Here is a 17161-nt window from a genome sequence, read left to right on the forward strand (position 1 = left end):
TTGCCAGGCTCGTTTTAATATTTCGTCTTTGACCTTGGATGTGGCAAACCTAACTATTATTGAACGTGGGGGGGCTTCAGGTGGAGCTCTGGGTCCCAGAGATCGGTGGGCTCTCTCAATATTCAAGTCGAGCGATGTCGGGATATCCAGTTTCTCTCTGAGTAGATTCTCTATGAAAGCTGATAAAGATGGTGAGCTTTCCTCAGAGCCCTCCGCAATGCCGTGGAGCCTCAAGTTTTCCCGTCTTGATCTCCCCTCGAGCTCCACCAGCTTAGCCTCGAGTTCGTCCTGCACTTTACTTAGCTTCAATGCTACCTCTTCGAGCTGCTGAACCCTGTTCTCCGCCTCCGAGATGCGCGTTTCTGCCTCGTCCAGTCTTTTGTTTACGTTTTTTATTTCCTCTTTAACCTCTCGGAAGCCCTCACTATTCTCTCGACGTGATTCTCTTAGTTCTTCGAGAATAGTTTGTAGGTTAGCTGTCTCGTTAGCTAAATCGTTAGCCGCTAGTGAAGCATCCAGGCCCGAGTGGTTAGCCATGTCGTCTTCGTTCGATTCTTCCTCTCTTAACATTAGATGTCGAGACTGCAAAGTGCTCTTTGATTTAAACTTGGGCATTTCGGCCCAGTTTTAAGTTACTTTATATCCCGCACTTGCGTCAAACCTGTGATTTTCAATAATATGTCGGGGAGCCACCTGATTATGCTGTCGCCATCTTGCTTGCTCACCCGGAAGAAAACTCAGATTTTTAAAACCATTTAAAAAAGAACCTACAATGACCCTGACACGCTTTTTATGTAAAAATCCAGATTCTCATTTGGATTTACATTTGACTCTGCTCCTGTCTTAAATCTTTTTTCCCTACATCAGGTTTCTTCTTCTTCTTGAGTTGCTCTGTGTGTTGCTGCATCCATCATCAAGGCTTTTCTTCTCTCCACAAGAGCAAGTTTGCAGACACGACTAAATATCTGACCTGTCAGTGGAGTCTGCCTTTACTCAACTGTGGACCTCTGCAATTTATTTCAAATGTATCCCCCACTTCTTGTTGTTCTATCAAAAAATAAACCAATAAAAAATATTGAGATTTGTGGTTGTAAAGAGACAAAAAATAAAACTAAAATTCAACATGAATACTTTAGCGAGCCACTGTTCAAACAGCAGTTGTGGTTTTATTGACTAGCTGTTGGATTGATGGTTCATAAAGCAGAAGCAACAACATAAAGCCAATCCAAGGAATGAAGATGTTAAAAAAAGAAGAAAAGGAACAAAAGAATCAGGTAACGAGTTTAACTGGAAATTTGTGGGAGAAAAACACGACAACTTATTTCCTTATTTCCAGCAGGCGAAAAGCAACGTCATGAATAAGAGGAAATTTGCTCTCAAGCACTTTGTTTTGTTTATTTTTAGCTAAACTGTGGATAGTCCACCTGTAGCTCAGAACTAAGAGGTTTTACAGGAAGCTAGCAAGTGGCCGTCATGGTCGGCCATCTCGCCTGCAGCCCGTTCTGTCTTACATGAATTATTTACCTTTTTACACCTGAAGTGTTTGTGTGTTTTGAAGAAAAGCGGAAAGTGAATAAACATGATATTATAAAGTCATAATCATTATCATCAGTGGATATAAAAGTAGCTCCTCTGTTAAGATGCCAGGATTGTGACTTTGATGAATCGATTCAAATGTTTTTCCAGCTGTTGTGCTGCGTGTCTGTTCAAGTCAGCTGGAAAACAAACAAATCTGTAAGGGAGAAAAATAATAAAGAAGCTCCAACCTGGCTTTGCAGCACAATAGACCAATGCTGCCAACATGCCACATCTTCACACGTGACTCTGGATTAGAAAACGGAAAGTGTTACATCTTAAAAATCAACTTTTTGCTTTCTTTTTAATGTCATAGTAACTGGAAGCACAAATATCCAACAACTTCCTTGCTTTTCTTTCTTTTGGTAAAGAAAACCTAAAAATCCCTTTTTACTGTATGTTTTAAATCTGCAATGATTTCTCCATAAGAACTACTATTTGCGTCATTAACAATCTGTTTTTACTTCTAAGAAAATCAGATTTTTGTCGCCCATAGGCAGTTTTACTTTGATGATTGTGGCTCATGTGGCAGAAGGTTTGGACACTATTAGACCAATTCAAAACGCAAAGTTTTTAATAGCGTTTCACTGTGAAATAAGCGTTTTGCACCGCTGAATGGTTGCCATGGAGACTAAAGTATTTCACTAGCATGTTTAAAAGAATCCAGGCAACTCTCCAAGTAAGTTTTTGATGAAGGATTTATAACATGATATAAAGTTGATTTTTGTAATAATACTGCCCTTTTGCAGGTTTAAACAGCAACAATTTGGACGTTTTTACTAATTTACTTTGTTAAATATTACAGAACATCACATTGAAGCTGGAAAAAGTGATTTATTTCACAAAAAACCTGACATTGAAACAGGAGAGTTTTGATTTTTTTTAAACCCAGTGTATGTACAGCAAAAAAACCAACAACAAACAATAAATATATCTCTCTAGAAAAGCAAGAAGCCAGTTTTTCTTTTTTGCTGAAAGTAAATGTACATAGCTGGAAGGTTCAACCCTACAGATGACATGTGAGAAGCAAAACCTGCGACTGGTGTGTTACGCAGCGTCTCTAAACATCTGTATCAAGCGGGGGAGGAAAGTCAAGACACGGCGACAGTGAGTCCTGGCTGTGGGTGGAGCTAATCCCCGTGTCAGAGTCCGTGTCTGTGGCGTCCGCCGGCGACGGGCTGGGTTTGAGTTTTACCGCTCGGGTCAGGCTGTCCTCAGGCTCGTGTTTGAGGAGGACGAGGCTGAGCTTCGTTTCCTCCATGCTGTCCATGGTTTGTAGGGAGTTAAGCTGGGCAGCTAGCTGCCAACATTCCTGGTCCTTGGCCATCAGCGAACCGTCCACGTACATGAGCTGCTTGTCCATTTCTGCAACTTGGTTCTGCAGAGTCATTCCGCTGAAGAGGCTGCGCTTCAGTTCATCCTGTAGTCTCTCAACTTCTGCTTTGTAGAAGGAATCATCGGTTTCAGAAAGGGACGTAGCGGCGGCCGCCCCTTTCTGCTCGCCTTCCTCTTCCGGAACCGGAGGGAGGCCGAACTTCCTCAACTCGCCGTCGATCTCCCGGGACAGCTGGAGGATGAAGTCCTTGTGCTGCTGGACCTGCGTTTCCAGCTGCTCGATGCCGTCGCAGGCGTAAAAGTACTTCTCCAGCTGCTCCTCGCTGTTTGCTGCCAAACTCAAGCCACAGGCCTGGTCCGAGAGACTCTCTGAGTCGTCTCGCGGTCGGTACTGGAAACACTCGAGCTCCGAGTCCACCTCCCTCATGCGCTGGATCTGCTCTCTGATGGTGTGGTCCTGGTGGAGGATGAGCTCCACCATCCGTTCCACCTCCTCGGCGCCCGGGGAGTTCCTGTTTTCGTTGTGAAGTTGCTCGAGCTTCCGGAAAGCCTTCCTCACCATGCGCTTTTGCTTGTCTGCCGGCAGAGGCTGGGCGCCCTGAGCCCGACCGAAGTCCCATCGCTTCGGCCTGGCTCCCTTGGACTTCGCACCCTTCTTCGCCGTCTGCGGAACGAAATCGCTTGTTTTCACCAAAACGAACTGGATGAAGGGTTTCTCATCGCCCCAAGCGTACCAAAGTCTCAGGATTCTGGTGAGAGGTGGCAAGGCCCGTTCGAACCCTCTCCAGCGCTCCACAAGACAGAAGTCTTTGGGCTCCCCGTCCAGGAGCCTTTTGCTCTCCGGGAGAGACTTGTGGTCCTCCAGTAACGCCTGAATCATATCTGTGCATGTTGTGTGCTTTGTGACTCCGCAGACGACCTTCTCCTCATTGCAGACAGTAACTTGAATCTCCTTCCCGACCACAGGATCAGTATGTTTCGTCCTGGGCGAAAGAGAGAAAGAAAAACAATGTTCACAATTGTGGCTTTGGAACGACATGTTTGGAAGTTCTTTGCATCCACTTTCACCTACTGTAGCTTTTGCTAAGTCCTTTTGTCATGGTAGTTTTGACAGCAGACTTTGATGTCTAATTCGCTGTAACATTTATATAAATATCAGAGTTTACTGTGAAATTGCATTCATAATTCAATTTGAAGCCCTGTCATGATTGTTTATGTAAGTTTAATCTTTTTGAACTTGTGGTTTTAATAAAAACTCCCTCCAGGACCCTGAAATGAGAACTCTGGCTGAATGCTGGTCTCAAGACATGACAAGCTAACAGCTCAGTTTTTGGACACCAGAGACAACATTCCTCAGTAACATGTCCTGGGTGCTAGCAAGTTCTGCTAATCCACCTCCTTTGTTTTTGCCGCTCCGCTCTAAATCGTTGCGTGGCGGTTTGGTTAGAAAGCCAGGCAGAGAGACGCTGGAGTCGGGAATATAATTCTTGGATTATGATTGACTGAATGTAAAGCTACTGTATTTGTCTATTGTACAGGGAAGTCTGCTATCAACATTCAAATTCAAATATTTTTTAAAAACAAGACTTCTTCTGATTCTTTGACAAATGTTGAGGTCGCAAACTAGCATGGACCACAAATCTCAATGACAATCTCCCATCCCAGACTGGAGTGTCTCTCACTGGCCATCCCAGGCTGACAGTCCTTTCCTTTGTACTGGAGGTTTGGACTTGAATATTTTTTGAGTTTCGTTCCTCTACTGCAGGGAAAGTGGTTGGAACAGTTTGCTACATCAGAAATTACTTGGAAAATGTGTTTCCATCTCCAATTTTACACATTAATTCTTTTTCCGGAAAAGTTAAAATAAATAAATAAAAACAAAAAAAACACCTCAGGCCAGCATACAAACTTTTTTTGCAAATTTGAGGAGGCTATTTCAAACTTTGCCATTTTCATCAACCTTCTCTAATGCAACACTTGCACATAAAAAACATGGATGAAAACATAGCTATTGTTCTTGCTGTTGTCCGGTGATGAACTGGTGACCTGTTTAATGTCCACTCTGTCTTTTGCCCAGTAACTGTCTTTCCACCTCCAAACCTTTGTCAGTATCCCACTGATGTAAAAAATAAATAAATTTAGCAATTGCGATGTTTGCATTAAATAAAAAACACAATTAAAATCACACAATGTCAATAGAAACCACGCCACACCATCATCATCCTAGCGCCAAAATGTTTCATCAAAATTAAGAGTTTTTTGATATTAGCATGTTTCCATTAAGCAAATGTCATTTTTGAAATGTCAAATTGCCAGTTATATGGTGAATGGAAACACAGCTACTGACTGCTGGAGCCTCCACTACTATCCAATGCAACGGACAGTGGAAAATTCAATATAAACAGAATTTTAGTTTTCCCCAAATGTTCTTAAGCATTACTTTGTGTTCTTGTTGCAAACTGGATGCATCATTACATACACAGTTTATAGAACAAGGCAACATTTGACAGCAAGACCCCTCTGGATAACATGACAACCATTTCCTAAATAAAAATGCCTGATAGAGCCTCTTAAAGCAGTGGTTCCAACAATATAGCCTTGAATGAAATTTAAATATAACACCATTCCACCTCTTTTCATGACTCAATGCTACACTGATGCTTTTCCATTAGGCCAGTGAGCATAAAACTGGATTCAGTCATTTTGTGCTTCCCTGCTTGATTCTATTAGGCTGTTACTCATCATCTTAGTCATCAGAGATGATCATTTGGTTCTAAGCTATTTAACCCCAAGGCCCTCATTAGGGTTTTGTCTGCATCATAAAACTTGTTCAAAAATTGACCACTGATGGGCTGATGATGTCCATCTTTTACCAGCCTAATGGAGCACCGGTAATATGCCGGCCCTAATATCCACTCATTAAAGGACACGCAGACAGCCACAGTAGATAACGTAGCCAAACATTTCAATCTTATTTGAAGATAAAGAGGGACGCATAAAGTTATCAGTTTGCTCTGAAGATGACAGGTTTGGATTTTTTTGGGTTTTTTTGAAGATGATTTGATTTATCGGAAGTCTGTTATTGTCTGCCAAGATCCTGTTTCATTTTGAGCAAAGGCCTCAGAAAACAAAAGCGAAATGACTCATAATTCTCCTGCAGCTACAGTCCCAACCTAATCACAGAAAGATCATTTGCATAATGTCACTGAAAGACAAAAACATGAACTCCAGCTGTGGCCCTCAACCTGGGGCTAATTTTGTGGTTTGAAGAAATATTGTTATACTTTGGCAACCTGGTCGATGTCAATTCGAGAGCCTGTTAGCATCAGTAAATCAAATTAATGTGCTGTCTAATGTTAAGTTTCACTTGGAAAAGGTTCACACACTTTGTTTCAACTAGTAAAACTAAATGACATCAACTTATCATCTGCTGGGTTTGGTGTTTACTTTTATATATTTTGCCCTATGGCCGCGTTTGTCTTGTTTTTAAAATGAAAAATAGTTTTAAAAAATTTATAAAAAGAAACTGAAGCTTGACTATCAAATGATTGGTACCTTTTCATTGCAAACACTAAATACTATATATTGGAATATTACATAATTTCCAAGGTCTTGTAAGTATTTTCAAACCTCTTGACCTTTTTTTTTATTTTGTGTCTTTACTAGCACAAATATGGAGTGTGAAAAGTGCCAGATTGCAATAAATAAATAACTTAAGAAATAATTACTTAACTGTGTCATTAATGTATTAAAAGTAAATGATGCAATAAATATAGAAATAACTGATTAAATGTAAAATCATAAGTTGTGCAATAAAACCTTTCTGATTTCATTTTAAAATCTGGATATAATTATTTTATGAGTTAAATTATTTCATGTCCCTGTGCTGCGGCACATCGTGAATTAATTTAAAAAGTCCACTTCACACATCCCATCCGCATTTTAAGAGTTATTTCTTTTATTGTCATTTGGCACTCTCCACTTTCCATACGCAAATCTCAACTGATTTTTGATCTGAACAGTGAGAAACACATTTGTATTCACTGCCAGTGTCAACACCTTGTAGAATCTGCTTTCGTTAAAAGTACACTGCTAGTTTGTGGGGAATGTCTCCTGACTTTTGCACATCACAAAAGTCCTTCCATAAAGAGCTGATGTGAAAACAGAACCAAAAACCTTACAGACAACGAAACAAATGCTCCGACCACAGGAAATGGAAGTTAGAAAAAGTAAAAGTAAGAAAAAAATCTAGCAAATAGCAAAAACAGGCAGTGTAAAATGCTGCAAAGTCACTCCACAAAATGGAAGTCCTCCAGACCACTAGGGGCTGTCTAGAGTAGCAGCATATTTACATTCCTAAATATGCTACAATATACAATATTCTACAACACTGCGAAAGAGTTTGCCAAAGAAGTGTAGAGCGGTTTTCTTTCTTCTGGACATCCCGTATAAATCACGACGGGTCTGATCCCATGTGATTTGGTGATCGACTCCCCCTAGTGGTCTGGAGCACTTCCGTTTCGCAGAGCGAGTTTGCAAGTGTTTTATACTTGCTGTCGCTCTTGCTGTTTGCGTCATTTTTCCTTTTGCTTCTGTTTTCTGTTATTGCAGCAGTTTGCTGTTGCATTTGCTTTTCGTGTTTTGGAGTTTCCATTAGTCATGTGTTTGCGTCACATTTTGAAGCTTGTTGTGTGTTTGCACCTGTTGGCCGCCATAGTTATGAATAATCTGATGATGGATAGTATCTGCTTCATCTCAACTTTTGCCACTCACTGAACAGCAGGAGAAAATAAAGATGATACAGATATCCATTGTGTCATATCTTAACAGAGATAAAATAGTCCTTTCAGAATGGAGCCTACAAGCTACCTCCCATTTAGCAGGTATTAAACTTTATACCACAGTGTTTTGGTTGCAACACAACATAAAAACATAACCAGAGTGCTGTGTAAACTACAACTGAATCAAGTCTCTGGAATGTGGCACATTGCGTATTAAAGCCTAGTTAAAGGTTACACAAACCTTCGCAGGAAATCGGGGAGAAGAAAATACCTGAGGGAACACAAACCCGACCCGCCTCTGGCATTTCTACACGTCTCGCGTGACAAATGAACCCACTGTTTGTATTCCCCACTAATGCTACCGCTGCAAGATGAAGGAAGCAGCGGGTAGAAGCAAATAGCCACACCTAATCTAACACAGCAGGTCTGCCATTAGTCATATAGGCGATAGAGTATTAGGGCTATGGTGGAAACCAAAGGAGGAGTCGATTTAAAAATAAAAATCTTTGAGATTATTCTCAGGAATTTTCTAGAAATAAACAAACCCTTTTAAAGATCAGAAATGTTCTTGTTTTTCTAGAAAATTTCTGAGATAAATCTAAAATTTTCTTTTTGTTTTTTAACGGAAATTCACTTTTTTTTCTTTTCTTTTTTTTTTTAGAATGACCTTAATAGACCGTCTCACATATGTTTGTGCTTTTTGAAGTACAAAATATAAGTTTAAAATTCAGAAAAGAAAATCACGAAGGAATCAGTCATTTTTTCATAAGGACATGGAAGTGAAGTGAACAAACAGAGCAGCTCTACCAGACTTCTATAAATAAACTAAGGTGTAAATATGTGACAAACATGTTGCTCTGGTCAGTCATTAACAGTGAAATAAATACACTGTACAGACAATTGTGTATTTTGGAGCGGGTGATCCAAGGCCTCAGCTGTACAGGAAGAGGGGACAGCAGAGCAGGGAAACACCTGTGTTTGTCCTGGACCACAATCACCGACTCCCAGGCAACTTCCTGCTGCTGCAGTTTGACCACAGAGGGAGGAAGGGGAAGAATGGGTTCCATATCGGTCAGCGCCAACATGTTTTCAGCTCAGCTCCACTTTGGGAAATATGAGTTAGTGGCAGCTCTCGTCACAGCGGTTTTAGTCTGGATAGAATGCAGCCATTCAGTGACCAGAGACCAATATGTTGCTTTTTGATCCACAATAGGAATAAGTTTCTGTTTAATGTGTAAAAGACTACAAATAACACACTTCATCAAACCTTACACAATGTGAGTAGTTGTGGCTACCAGCCTTTTGATGCACCTGGATTTTGAGAAGTATCAGTTTAAAAACTGCCTAATTTTGTTTTTGTCATTCTGTCAAACTAATCCCATAACCTTGTTAGAACAAGTAGAGATTATATCAGTACAACATGAAAAGTTTGTTTCTCCTGTTTCTGTTTTCAGCACATTTAGTATAAAAATGTTCATTTGTATAACTCTGTGTACTCTGAGTGCTTTAAGATTGCTTCAGCTTGCTGTTAGCTTTCTTTTAGCTTTTTCTGCTACCTTTTAGCTGCTTTCTTCAAGTTTGGCTCAGCTGGCTGCAAGTTTTATTTAGCTGTTTGCTTCCTGATGACTGTAGCTTGCTACTAGCTTCCTCTTAGCTCCAGCTTGCTGTTAGCTTCCTGTTAGCTACACCTGACTGAAGCTCAAGCTCTTAGCTTCAGTTTCCTGTTATTTTCAGCTAGCTGTTACCTATATCTAGCTGCTAGCTTCACGTTTGGTTCAGCTAGGTTTTAGCTTCCTGTCTGAGTCATTAAAAGTAAAGCGGTTTTTCAATAACTCGTGGACTTAGGACGTCTTGTGATCATATAAAAGGCTTGGCCTTTTTACATAACTCGGGTTAAATTCCACTTCTAATACTTGTTGTGGCTGTCCTGTTGAATTTCATGCTAGTAGCTTGACAAGGTGAGGGAAGTTAATTTAAATGGAATCTGTGGAGTCAGGTTTTCAAATCACAGCTTATTTTAAAGTGTGTTATTTAAAATAAGCTGCACTGGCTTCTACATTACCTTAGGATCAACTATTAAAGTATTGATGCGTTTGGATGTTCTGAAATTCCCCACATTCCAAACAAGGATTAGTTTCACAGACTAGTTAAATTACACCACTAACAAAGTTACTCTTTGAAGGGATTTAATAGGTTGTTTCTATTACATATTCACTTTTCCCTGCATAAACAGCCAGGGGCTCATCACTGAGATGTGTGGTTCATATAATTATCCTAGGCTTTGGCTGATAGAGTTAATAGGTGAAAATACTGAAAATCTACAATTCCCCATGAGTTTTGATTTTTTAATTTTTTTTATTTATTTAAGAATATTGTTCCATTTTATGTAAACACTGAATAGTTTGTCAAAAGCCTCTTTTTGAAAAAAATGTTTTTCTGTTATTGCTGGATAATGTATGCAGAAGTCATAGTTTAAAATACAAAACAATGTGTCATTCATATGTAAAATGAAAGTGAACTGGCACGTTAAGGATGTTTTCCCACCTGTAAGTCCAAATGGGACTCAGATGGGAAAACAATCAATTTGGTTCGATTGGGGACCAAATTGAAACATTTGTTACACTTTCAGCTGCAGTTCACTTTAATGCTGTACTTTGGGCAACATGTTTATTTTCCCACTTTGATGGCGCTGTATCACAAACCACTGAAGGAAACTACACAAATGTCTCTGAAGACACTGAGCACAACTTCTTTCGTCACGAAATGGACACAGAAATGGAGTGGTGTCATATTTTAGTGGATATAGGATTTCTCTTTTGTCTTTGGCAAAAGATCACAAGCCATTTCTTGTGCTAACGCTAGCCTTGTGTGTTTGTTTTTGGTAGTATTTACCCAGAATGCCCAGCATTGCCAGAATGTCCGCTTCTTGCGTTTGGAGCGGTCTCCGGTCCACTTGACACTTACGATATGCATTCGAAACACAGCAGAGTTCACTTCAACCAAACCGAGATCTAGGTTTGTAGGTAGACCAGAGTTCGATTACGCATTCAGAAGTCCACAAACGAACCGGACTTTCTAAGTAGACGAACTAGAGTTTGACTAATGTGGACTAAACAGAAGTGGTGTGAATGCACTGTAAGACTTCAAAGATGCAGCACTGCAAAATGACGAATGTCATTCTTGAAGAAAATGTTGCATGAGAACAAACATTTTGATGAGACTGTAGTCAGTCGTCAGGAATGCCAGAACACACGCAACCAGCGGATGCATCAGTGGGCTGATTGCATCACAAAAAAGACTATGATAAGGGCTGACACTTTTTGTGCCACTTCGGATGTTGATCTGGATTCAGAAAATGAGGGTGCCTTCATAGGTCAAACTCCTTTGCTTGATAAAAGATAATCCTGTCAGGGATGTTGACACAAACTCGAAGCAAATGCATGGCATGCGGAACCAGAGAGATGCTTCACCTCCATGTCCCCGTCCATCTACAGCTCGTCACAGTGAGGACAGATGGCGAGTAGCTAATGGCACAGGACTGGTTGGAGCTCAAGAAAGTGCATTCAAGAAACCCGAGCAGACCAATCTGACCTCAGGTTGAACTTGGAAGCTCTGATGCACCGGCAGACATCAGACATGTGGGAGGAAACCTCTTCTTAATTATAGGAATTCAGGACGCGGGGTTCAGTGTGGAAGGATTGCCTTGCAGCTAGACTGCGGTGGCATGGTCCCGTCAGTCGTAACACTCGTAATAACAACTCTAATTCCCTGTTGTGTCAGCAATTTGCCAGATGCAGGTTTTCACAGAGGACTGCGTGCAGGTGGTTTTTAACAGGCCACAGCAAATGACAGAACTCACAAGCTTTCACTGTCTCTGCACGTCAACTAAGGTTAGAAAATGTGAGATAATGCCACAGTGGCAATGACTCTCCTATGTCATTAGTGCATTTTAAAGTGCAAGAAATATGATCAAAGTCACAGTTGATAAAAGCTATATTGGATGACATTTAATTAAAATAAAAGTTGAACATCATTCGGTTGGTATGACAAGCTGCGTTCACCAGTCCCTCTCTGACCTGATGGATATTTCTAATAGAGTTCTGTATGGCGGATCTATCTCTACCCGTCTTATATTTCTCACTGGTTCTTTCAGTCTCTCTGGATTAAATCTTATCAACTTCCCTACAATTTATGGCCTGGATTTTGGACCTTGGACTATGTTTTTGTTACTGTTTATTGCATAAACTCTGACCCCAGGACTGCCAGCTTTAAAATGCGATGATGTTCTTTTGAATTTTCAGTCAGCACTTTTCTTAACTATTTTGCTGATTTGTGTATAGAAGCACCGAAACCAAACATCTATTTACCTCAACTCTACGTCTTCACAGCCTTTCAGGCCATCTTTATCTCCAGTGGCAGCCAAAAGTACAGACTAACATGAAACGTCAGCAGTAATGTATGTTCTAGTTCAAACAGCTCATTATGGCGCTGGACGGAAAGCTGAGAGATCAATAAAGATATTGAATTTCCTTCTGAGCTGGACATGAATGTTTGTTACAAATGTCAATGTGTAATAGGAGCCATTTTGTTCAAACCTACAAATGTCAGTGTCATTACATCAGAGAAGAAGAAGTCGGGGGAAACAGAAGGTTTGTAAACAGTCATTCTAGATAGATTTTCTGGATTTAATAAAAGAATTACAGTTATCCTCTTGCTGTTTGAATATTTGAAAATTGGACCATTAGGCTAAACTTCGTCATTCAAACTACCTTAAAAAAAAAACTCTACTTCAGTAAAATGTGTTTACTTGTAGAATGTTGTCAGACGTCTGATGATGTTAAGTAACATTATGAAAATTAACCTTGAGCGAATGTCAATACACAACCAAACCAAAACTCTCTCATTGGCCTTTTCTGGACCAATCAAATTAGCTATTGACATTTTTTCTTCATCCAGTTATGTGAAAAGTTTATTACAAGAACATTTAATGAAGTTCCACCCAAAACAAATATGGGTATTAAGTATTAAAGAAATAGATCAAGTCAAAGGTTTACATCCAACCAAGAACCGAGCTTGTCCTAAAGGTTTGAGACTTCAAATTATTTATTTTAAATATTCTTAATCCACCATTTGATTATTGAGCAACTTACAACCTTAAAGTCATAAAAACATTTAACTACAATCTGAGGTGGCTTGCAGCAAAATCACTACTTTGCTTAAAATCAAAACTTAGATGCTAACATTTTCTTTTTGGACATTAAAGCAAATATTAATTCAAGTGTTTATATGCAATTGCTTATATACAATGGATTTTTTTGGGAGTGAGAGAAAGTAGAAACAAAAGCACAAAACTGTCAGACCAAGCTTCGCTTTTTTTAAAATTTACTGGACTTGTTTTATAATGACTCCTCTATGGAGCTAAATTGGGGCCATAAAGTTTGTTCAAAGGAAGAAAAAAAAAGACCTTGAATCTGAAAAGTAGTTTAGAATGTTCTTTTCAGTTTCACGTTTTTTCAGTTTCAAAACTTTTTTTCCCAATTTCAAAATAATTTGTCACTTTCAAATATCCCCCCCCTCCCCTGTTTCTAATGATCTTCCCTTTGAACAAACCCCTGGGGGAAAAAAAGGAAAAACCAAAACGTCATGAACACAGTACAAGTCTTCAATTACATGACTTGCCAAGGATAAGATTATGCCCAGTTTTCTTTAACTTATGTGTTGATGTTTTCTATGAATATTAAAGGGAAACAAACCAGAGACAAAAGAAAAAAAAAGAAAAGCAGGACAGGAACAATCAACTTCTGGACAGAAGGGGCTTCCTGTCGTTCTTATCTGAGCGAGGATGAGGGATGGAGGAGGAAATAACATCGAGTCTCTATCTGGATGTGTCCATCTCTGAGATGACTCCCACTGTGATAGGCATCTCTGAGCAGAGACACAACACAAACCTTCTCCACCAAGCCCTCCTCATCTCTGAAACACCAAATTAGGTTCTCCTTGGATGAAAGATAAATTGCTTCCCCTGATTCACCCAGTGCAAATTAGTGTCTTTTAATTTGTTAGCTTCTGTGAGGTGATTTGTAAATGCTGAGCCGTTTTGGCAGCTAACTGGCCTTGGGTACGGCAGTGGGCTGAACAGTAACACCAGCTGCTTTTAGCCACATTTCTCACTGGCCGGCAAGATCAGCCTTTGGGTCTGATGAAAGTATGTTTAATATCTTGGCAAACCAGCCTCATCGGAAAACATATTCTAATTTACTGAATATGACTGTAAATGTTAATATGAGATGAAGATTATTCATGGTGCTAACATTACTATAACCAGGACGTAGAGGAGTTTGACGATACCTGGTAGGTATTAAACACTTTATATTGGTACAAAACTGTTTGAGGATGTTCTTTTTTATTAACATTCTGAACATGTTGCAACAGGCACTGGTTTAGTCTTTTTGGGGGTAAAATGGAACCATATTTTAGATATGACGCCATTTTGGATACGTTCTAAAGCCAAAATCTCTGGAACCGATAAGCAGGATTGTTAAACAAGCAGCTTAACAATTCAAAGGAAATCAACTGCTGAGAACTGATTGAAGACATTAAGTTGTTTTGTTTTTATGTTGGATGGCAACCGCTTCAGAATACGCTCTCTGCAAAACGTCAAAGACTCTCCTGTCAGCTACAAAGAGGCTGAGAGAATCTAAGCCAACGCATTTCATCCTCTGACAAGTTTTAATGTTTCACAGCTCGGCTCAGCATCTCGGTGCGAGTTTGAGCCGGTCTCTGTAATCAAACGTCTGACATATCTGCAGATCTACACGCTTCACATAATTATAGGTGCTACAATTGTAATTACCGAGCAAAGCACACACACTCGCACACCGAGCGGCAGACACACCAACGTAAGACGGCGACCAGAGACGACTTTAGTCTGACTGTCTGAAGTTATCAAAGGCTGTGGAGAGATTGAAGATATGGAAAAACAAATCCAGTCTAGTGATGGTGCCACTGTCAAAGCGTTTAGCAGCAATTAAACATAATAGCCCGCTTTATATCTTTGTTGACTTTGGTGGTGATTAAAGTTTCTGATAAGTAGAGCTAATGGAAATTCACTCCCCATCTCTTAGAATCTGTCTTGCCAGAACAGATTCTAGAAGAGTTTGAATGACGACCCACAAACAAAATAAACTGCTGCGTTATTTTCTTTAGCCTAAACGCTGAGGTTTGCACTTTTGGGACGTTGGGTTAAAAAGAGACTTGAGAAGGCCTCACTTGAACTGGAATCAGAATCAGCATTATTTGACTAGTCTGTGCGCTTGTGGAGGTTGGTTTTTGCAAATGGCACCAACCTCAAACAGTTTGTGTCCAGGATGTGTGGAGTCTGCAGATATTTCAAATTCAAAAGTACTTTGATCCCAAAGGTAAATTAAATACTAATAATATTTTGTCGATGAGCCAAACCTCAGTGATGGATAAAAATAGGTCAGCAAAAATTTACCTGATCATACTTCACTGATATTCACAGATTAACATACAATAGACGATGAAATGGGCTGTATAATAACGTCATTGTTTATAGATTGTGTTAGCAACTTTAGTTTACACTACAGAAAAAGTTTGTTCACTCAAGCTAACATTAGCCTAAAACCTGCTAAGTAGTTAGCACTTAGAAGTGGTAGCTATAATAATTTTTTACACTTTATGGGGACAAAGGCAATAAGAAAATATGTATTATATATAATATATAATATAATGATGTATATCATTTTGAAATGTTGCTTTCTAAATTGTTTGTCAGTAAAAGTCTTATTACACATATTGGCGTTGATAGCGTTAGCTCTTTAGTTAGTGTAGCGAAGGTTCTACGTTTTTCGCCACCGGGTGGCGCACCTCCCTCTCCCAGTCCAAAGTAATCAACACCCGAGCCTTTGTAACAGTTAGCATTCAACTAATAAGAAAAAAAATGCTTAATTTTAACACAAATCCAAAAAATTCTAACAATAGCAAACCATAATGTATAATATAACATATTTGTAACTGGTCTGAACCTTTGTGTGCTGGTCAATTTACTGTTTCTCTCTTTTTTAAATTTAAGCTAGCATAATGGCTTCAGGCTACAAAGACAGTTTTCTGACTTTAATCCTGTTTGTTAATGTTGCACTGTTTCATTTTTAATAAATAGTGACACAAAAAAATCAAGTAAGCAAAATTGGCATTGATTAATCCAACTGCTACATCAGTACTACTAGCTCAGATTGCTAAGCAAGTCTGATATTAGAAGTTCTACTGTGGCTAAGCTAACTACTGCTAAATACTACTGGATACAAACTTGAATTCTTGCTCCAAGACAGAAACTTTTCTCAAAAATGATGCAACATGTCAGCCTCGCAGTTCTCTGCGCAACACTGTAAAAAACGAAGAACAACTGACTGAGCCAACGTCTTCTGTTCAGTTCCGATGAGCATTTTTCCAAGATAATTACCAAATGTTAGAATTTAACCACTGCTGGACATTAAAATACAGTGCAAGAAAAACTGCCGTCGCTCTCTCATCCGACCACACAGAAGTTACCAGTGAGCAAACCTTATATTTGCAACTTCAAGACACACGACTGGCCCTCTGCCAGAAGAGAGATGGATCAAAGGTTTAAGATGGGTGTTTTCCAAACTGCTACAGAAAACTGAATTAAAAAAAAGAATGTTTCATGCTGCACTGCAGAAGCTGAAACATATTTTCTATATACGGTTTTGACAGAAAAGGTGGCTGTTAATTACAGAGCGGGGGAAGGTCAAAGGTGAGATCATGAACTATCATTTCTGAGGAATGAGAGCCACCGCTAAAGTTCAAGCATTAATGCTGCGGTGACAACAAAATCAGCAAAACTAAGCCATCCCTCATCCCAATCCCTCTCCAATTGAGTCAGAGCTCCTGCTTTTCTCCTGCTATTTCCAATAAAAATGTTACACACACACCTCAGGATTTACAGTCAGATCTGCGGGTTGGAGTCAACATTACAGTCTAATCCTCAGAGGTTTATAATGTGTCATAAACGGGATTAAATACATCTGTTTCACTCAGTTATATTGCTTCCTAAGGTGCACATGAACAGCAGCTTAACCCGCTTTGTTCCTGAAGCTGCACAAATCCGACGCGCACCGCGCGCGCTGCGTAATCCGGCTCCGCGCGCAGGAGCGCCTTCTCTCTGCACAGCAGAACTCGCGCTTGGCCGGTTTCAAGTAACCCTCCGACCGTCTCATCATCAAGTTACCTGTTCTTCAGTCGAGCTTTCAGGAAGTTCTTTCCAAACGGAGCCATGACTCTGGAACGCGAGAGGGAACAGACGGGGAGACGGCCAGCCAAGACGGTCCCGGCGATCCGAAAACGCGCTACAGTCCCAGCAGCATGGCAGGACGCTCACTGACTACGCTGTGCTGGAATGTTTCAGATGGTGAGAACAAAAAAAAAAAAAAAGT

General features: G+C 40.0%; 1 protein-coding gene across 1 annotated transcript; it reads right to left on the reverse strand.

Moving 5' to 3' along the window:
* Nucleotides 1–2389: 2389 nt before the first annotated feature.
* On the reverse strand, nt 2390–17161 carry rassf9 (Ras association domain family member 9). Its single transcript, XM_023342590.1, has 2 exons — nt 16957–17161; nt 2390–3893 (listed from the first exon to the last, which is right to left on the reverse strand). The coding sequence occupies exons 1-2, from the start codon at nt 17001–17003 to the stop codon at nt 2636–2638; spliced, it is 1305 nt and encodes a 434-aa protein (XP_023198358.1). The 5' UTR covers nt 17004–17161; the 3' UTR covers nt 2390–2635.

The sequence above is a fragment of the Xiphophorus maculatus genome, chromosome 2 (assembly GCF_002775205.1).
Source record: "Xiphophorus maculatus strain JP 163 A chromosome 2, X_maculatus-5.0-male, whole genome shotgun sequence".
Classification (NCBI taxonomy): Eukaryota; Metazoa; Chordata; class Actinopteri; order Cyprinodontiformes; family Poeciliidae; genus Xiphophorus; species Xiphophorus maculatus.

Coding starts and splice junctions, on each gene's coding strand:
- rassf9 (XM_023342590.1), bottom strand. CDS start 17,003: ATGGCTCCGTTTGGAAAGAACTTCCTGAAAGCTCGACTGAAGAACAG. Junction 3,894..16,956: donor AAAGCTCGACTGAAGAACAG/GTAACTTGATGA, acceptor TCTTTCGCCCAG/GACGAAACATACTGATCCTG.